Source organism: Dermacentor albipictus, chromosome 1, assembly GCF_038994185.2.
Source record: "Dermacentor albipictus isolate Rhodes 1998 colony chromosome 1, USDA_Dalb.pri_finalv2, whole genome shotgun sequence".
In the NCBI taxonomy this organism is placed as follows: domain Eukaryota; kingdom Metazoa; phylum Arthropoda; class Arachnida; order Ixodida; family Ixodidae; genus Dermacentor; species Dermacentor albipictus.
In genome coordinates, this window is record NC_091821.1 from 183,820,530 (window position 1) to 183,826,831 (window position 6,302).

At 40.4% G+C, this 6,302-nt stretch overlaps 1 protein-coding gene across 3 annotated transcripts; it reads left to right on the forward strand.

The window, feature by feature from the left end:
• Positions 1 to 192: 192 nt before the first annotated feature.
• LOC139053554 (uncharacterized) lies at positions 193 to 6,062 on the forward strand. 3 transcript variants are annotated; one of them, XR_011510569.1, is made up of 5 exons: positions 193 to 431; positions 659 to 814; positions 1,142 to 1,237; positions 5,368 to 5,420; positions 5,819 to 6,062. XR_011510569.1 is itself a non-coding variant. In XM_070530489.1 (5 exons), exons 2-5 carry the CDS (start codon positions 661 to 663, stop codon positions 5,916 to 5,918), a joined length of 408 nt encoding a protein of 135 aa, XP_070386590.1. In that variant the 5' UTR covers positions 195 to 431; positions 659 to 660; the 3' UTR covers positions 5,919 to 6,062. The 3 variants fall into 3 exon arrangements, 1 of the variants encoding a protein (XP_070386590.1); XM_070530489.1 differs by lacking the exon at positions 5,368 to 5,420 and adding an exon at positions 2,611 to 2,668 and having other exon boundaries at positions 195 to 431; XR_011510564.1 differs by lacking the exon at positions 5,368 to 5,420 and having other exon boundaries at positions 271 to 431.
• The last annotated feature ends 240 nt before the right edge of the window (positions 6,063 to 6,302 follow it).

The window sequence follows — 6,302 nt, forward strand, 5'->3', positions numbered from 1 at the left end:
ATCATAAGAAGCCAACAAACAAGGACACCAAAGACAACATAGGGAAAATTTCTTGTGCTTACTAAATGAATGAAAGAAATGATAAATTAATTAAAATGAAAATGAATGAAAAAACTGGCCGCAGGAGGGGAATGATCCCATGTCATTGCATTACGTGTGCGATGCTCTTACCAGTTGAGCTACCGCGGCGCCGTTTGCCCATCCATTTCTGGGCCATTTATGCATTACTGCTAGAACTAACCCTGGGAGAGTTAGCCAACGCCACCACTCACACACCTTGATGGCAAATGTGGAATATCCTTTCTGCCGCAGGCGTCATGAGTACATTATCTTTTTGGGCAAAGGCAACTGGTCGAAAAACCCACACATGCTACCCAAATTTATTACTTGACATTTCGTGGCTTCATGTTTTCGAGTTGTATACACGGCAGGTACAATTATAACTTTTTTTATGCTATGCACATCTTGCCGTTTTTGTGCGTAAATGTTGCTACAATTATTTCTCGGGAATGCATAATCATCCAGTGTAATTTTCTGTTCTACCTTACCTTTAGTGGGGCTTTCATTCTTGCCTTAATGCAGCCATTGTAATAGCCACATTATGTATGTTAGTGTTTTTAACTTTGAGTTCTTTTTGCTGTCGTTTTTTTTTTTCCAGGCATGACGGCTCTCTCTTATAGGGGGCTGGCACTTGAGATGCTTCACTGCGGGCATCCTACCCAGTATTTTCAGACAGCTTGGGTGGAAACTTCAGCAGTCAAGGCCAGTGGCAGAAAAGGAGCCTCTGACCTGCATGTCTACAATGTTATTGAAGGTAAATTTAAATTGCTGTTGTTTGACTAGGCATAAGCGCAGTGATTCTTACTCCCAAAATTCATGGTGTTTGGAATGAAACAAAAATTGATAGACACATTTTAAAGAGAAAAGTGTCATGCACCCTGTGTAGCTACAGTTGGGTGCACATGGATGGCAATTTTTATATAAAACTCCCTCCCATTTTCAGTTCCATAGAACTGAGTTTCCACAAATTTAATTTATGAATTGCAAAACTGTTTGCATGTGACACTGATCCAGATATAATCCAAAACTGCTGATACTGTGTGTTAATTGCATTGTTTGACTAGATGGTTTGGTATTCCAGAAACTATTGCAATCTATTCTACATGGGAAAATGTGACGACCCGTGCCGTTTGCCAAGCAGCAGTTGCCTGGTTGAAGAATTGCAGTTTGCAAGCGGGTAAGAAGCTAGCGGGTTATGTTATGCTTATTCTTCAGTTAGCTTTTATTCAGAAATTTAAACTACACTAATGTTATTGACTAAGTCAACATTGTGTAGCATGTTTACATTTCAATAAAATTGACTGTTAGTTCTACATAAGAATTTAGTGCATGGTATATGATTAATATTTTTGTCTTAGGGTTCTAAACTCTCCTTACATCAACATGTGGTCTTCAAATACCTATTGCCAGATAATGTTCTAGGACAGGCGCGTAGCCAGGTGGGAGGCTTATGGGGCTTCAGACCCCCCCCCCTCGAAATTTCTTTGTGCTGTCATGCACCGCCGACCAAAACAACCCCCAGTGCCGGAAATCATTCTGGATTTTGTCTAGAATGTCTTTTTCATGCTTGAAAAGACATTTCAGCGTGACCTTTGTGAATTTGGGCTGGATTTCGTACGTGGCAATGCCCATGCACCTCGAGTCGCATAACGCAAGGAGCCCCATCTGAGCACAAAGTTTCAAGGGTGTTTTAATGGCTAGCGGGCTCGTTGTGACATCTCGGGGAGGCTGCGGAATCTACGGAAAGCATGAATTTCAATTCTGAAACTTTATGGGTGCATAAACTTTTGATGTGAAAGGTACATTGACATTTCCAAAGTCGTGCTTTAGATTTTCCATTCCGGAACTTTGTGGGTTTAATGTTGTTATAATCATTGGACGCCTAAGGTGCATTGACTTTTTTAAAGTCTTACAACAGACCATACAATGAGACAAGTGAAATCAACACACACACAAGTTGACAAAGTGTGCAGCGAAGTCTGGTGAGACGACGCGTTGTAGTGGTTCATTTGTGCCGTTATGTCACAGAAAAGAATATCAACATTTTTTTTCACCTGCGTCAAAGCATCCATGTCAAGACACTAAAGCTAGCAAAGGTAACTACATTCTTAGGTTTTTTTCCCCTTTTTGTTGTAGTTTGACTTTTATTTGCGAGAACACATTGAGCCTCTTCAGTTTTCTTGTTCTTGCTACCCATGGGCTGCCAGAGCCAGCCGAAGCGCAAACGTCTTTCTCATGTTGCCCTGACCACTGCGCGGCGCACTTCGGTGCACATTTGTTTTTCTCTGGCCGAGTAGATTTTCGCCTGGCAGAATTTCGGCCGCTTTCCGCTCGCCGGCACCATTGTGGGGACACAAGGGATTGCAACGTGTTCACTTGAGCGCAATCTCTCCAGAAAGTCTTGTCTCGCCGGTGTAGAATACCGAGCACTTGCGTATGGTACTCTGTGGACCAAGTGTCTCACGTTTCCTTCTATATTCCTTTGGTAGCCACATTAGGTGCCTGAAGTAGGCATTCGATTGTGCTTTCCTTCGGATTTTTTCATTTCAGTGCCTCCACCCCAGAGAAGAAAAGAAGCCATTGTTGCGGCACAGCGAATAGTCGCATGGTGAAAGTTCAATTTTGTCACTTCTTCTTTTGCGCATAGTGATGAGTCGCAGGACGCTTCAGTTGCCGGATACTCTTATTATATTATTGTGATAGCAATTATATGGACACTCCAGGCGAATTTCTGCCATTGCCATCACCCTCATGTTCCGTATACGACGATGGTGGCTTCTTGTGTGCGCAAGGGAGAAAAGTGGGGAGGAAGCGCGCCACCTTCTGTCGCACGCAATACATCAGGGGGGGCTTAGGATTCTGTGATCTGTGATTGCTCAACATGTTTATTTGTCTTTTTTGATGCATTACATATAGTTACTTTTTCTTATATATATAGATTTACTGGAGACATACATGTCTTTAAATATCTTGTTGCGAGGTTTTGTGTATACATGCAGTGAAGTTTGTCTCCAGTAACGCTTTTTTGTACTTTATCAAGCTGTATCTTCACATTTGTATATTTCATTGTATCTTCACATTTCTAATGTATGAGGGTGAGTGAGCCAATCCATCCCGTGCATTAATGGTTTGGTTCATTATCTGCAAGGCATGCACGTAGCACACAGGCATCTCTCATTTACAGCAGTGACACACAGGTGTGAGGATGAATGTTCTTTAATGCTGTCATACACTGGGTTGAACATGGTTGCATGACATAACAGACGCTCCAAAAGTTGAACAGCGTGGTGTCGTGAGGGTTTTGACAGCTGACGGTGTTTCCCGAAAAGAAATTAGTCGCCCTATGGCTGCCGTGTACGTTGAACATTGCATTTCATTGGCCACTGTGAAGCATTGTAGCAAACAGTTTTTAAAGAAGGACGTGAAAGTTGCGAGGACAATCCAAGACCGGGCCAATGCCACCATGCCATCACCCCCAACGCAATTGCAACGGTTGATGAGCTGATTAGAAAAGAACGGTGGATAAGCATCGATGGACGGGCAGAGCGTGTGAACATCAGTCACGGTTCGGTTCACACCATAATTCATGAACATCTCAGTTATCGGCTATTGTGTGTGCAATGGTTGCCTAAGATTTCGAACCACTGCCAGAAGACGGAGAGGTTCGACGCTGTCTTGACTCATCTGATCCGGTATTACAGGCGAGGGTGATGACTTCTTGTCTGCAATTGTGACTGGGGACGAATCATGGTGCCACTACTACAAGACTGAAACACGACGGCAAAGCTTACAGTGGAAACATTCGAATTCACCATCCCAAAGAAAGCAAAGGCATTCATTTCTGCCGGAAACATTTTTTTTTCAATTGTCAGGGGGCGTTATTGATCAAATTTGCTAAACCTGTAGAGACTATGAATTGTTTCCAATATTGTAAAACGCCGGATCAGCTGCATGTCGCAATCAAGGACAAACATAGTGAAAAATTGACAAATGGGGCCACCTTGCTCCACGACACTGCCTGTCCCCATGTCGCTGATGTGGTTAACACAAAACTGGCCAAGTTCAAGTGGGAAACGCTGCAACGTCAGCCATAGATCTTAGACCTGTTGCCTTGCGACTTCCACATTCTGGGGTAATTGAAGAAACAGCTCAAGAAAACCAGATTCGTGTCAGACAATAATATGAAAGAGTCAGTTACAGACATTTCGAAGCAGCAACCCAAGGAGTTTTATGAGACAGGAATCACGCGACTTGTTATTGAGTGGGACAAATGTCAAAATGGTCATGAAGACTACCTTTAAATAATGTATCTTGTTTGTCATATATTTGCATTGGCTCACTTTCATTTGACTCACCCTCGTATATTTTGTATATTTTGCAGAACTGCTGCTTTCTACTTGTGCTCTCTCTTGCAACTGTAATTTCGCTGCATTTACTCACAATACATGACTGCTGACAGCTGCTCCTGCACAATACATTGGAACAAAGGACAGCGTCATTGAGATTTTCCGCTGGCCATTGCATTTGTACAAAAATGTAAACAAGGTTCTTGAATGACAAAGTTTCATTAACATATTTGTCCTCAACTTGCTCATTTCATAGGCTTTACATTTTTCATATCAGCGGCATGCACTGCTTTGCTAGTTTCAAGCCGATATAGTTTGAAAGTTCGTATTTTCTTTACTTATTAAATAGACAAAAAACATGGCAGCATTGATATCAGTTATTTCGGGTACAATTTTTAGGACATACGAGTATATTCTTTCATGAAAAAATACATATTTTACTTGTCCTGACATTGCATAGCATTCAAGACTTTGTTTGCAGCATCTTTGGCAATGGCAATGCAGTTATTATTCATATGTTTGATACCTTGACAAATTCATAATGAGGAGCAAAATTTCTGACTATGCCACTGTCCAAGGACCATCTATGCATGCTGTGGCGACATCATGCTTTACTGTGATCATACGAAAATGTGTATACATTATGATATATTCTACTTTAGACATAATAAATTTTATGAACACCAAGTAGTATAATTAAGACATCAAATATTGCAGTTGTAATTGGTGTTCAGGGCCACTTGCCAACAAGATGCAAAGTAAAAGAAAGCTATAATAACTGTTAACTTCCAAGCAGCGAATGAACATTAAAGATGCTTTGGGTGAACCTGAATAGGCATTTTAAATTATAGAGTGAATTATACTGGTCTTCTGGCATTATGCTATGCGTTCACTTTTATATTTTTGGTCCCTTAATTATGGTGCTTGTTATTGTTCTATTTATTTTTATGCCATTGTTCAGTCTTGCGAAGACAGCCACTGAAAAGCGAGGCTTAAAACAAGCAACTATGCATCGTGAGTGTTCATTGAGGTCCTAAAATATTGTAATTTCTTAACTAGCATGAAATGAGTCCTTGAATATGGTGTGTGCATTACAGAAACTATAAGGTTATAAATTTACACTTGGCAGCTGTCAATGGGGAACAGTATCTTTTTGGATAGTGTCATCGCTATATTTTAAATATGTAGAGATTATTTCTTAATCATGTTTATTTTAAACATTGAACTATAGAGTTATAAATATACACTTGACAGCTGTCAAAGGGGAACAGTATCTTTTTGGATAGTGTCATCGCTATGTTTTTTAATATGTGGAGATTATTTCTTAATCCTGTTTATCTTAAGCATTCAACTCTTATTTGCTGGTTTTACTCTAAATAAGTGCTTTTTTTTGCTTTTTTTGACTGGTGCAGGTTCTTCAAAAGCCACTGGGCCTGCCACCAGCTGACGTACCTTGCTTCGGCCTCCTTAGTCCTGTACATTAGTCTTCGGATGCGGGCTCAGTTTTTCTAGACATGCATTCGTAATATATATATTCTAGTCAGTCACTGCTAAGCATGGCATTTCATTCATTACCTATGTATAAATTTAGTCACAATCAATGCAAGCTAAGCAGATGTATATCATTTGCAATAAAAATTTGGATTTTGCTGCTTTTCTTGCTTCTTAAACATTGTTATAAACTGCTAGTTATAAAAAAGGCATTTTACATTATATTTACAAGATGTCTTTTCAGTGTGCCTCATTCAACACCCTTGTGTGCTGCATGTATTTTTTTTTGTGTAAGAAGTAGCCAAATTTCTAAAGTGCTGTTCACTTGCAAAGTGTTGTGCTGTTGCAAGACTATTCATTCGTGGAGAATTTCATTTTGGTGCAGAAGTGACATGGCTGCCATAT

Coding starts and splice junctions, on each gene's coding strand:
- LOC139053554 (XM_070530489.1), top strand. CDS start 661: ATGACGGCTCTCTCTTATAGGGGGCTGGCACTTGAGATGCTTCACTGC. Junction 815..1,141: donor TGTCTACAATGTTATTGAAG/GTAAATTTAAAT, acceptor TTGGTATTCCAG/AAACTATTGCAATCTATTCT. Junction 2,669..5,818: donor GCACAGCGAATAGTCGCATG/GTGAAAGTTCAA, acceptor TGACTGGTGCAG/GTTCTTCAAAAGCCACTGGG.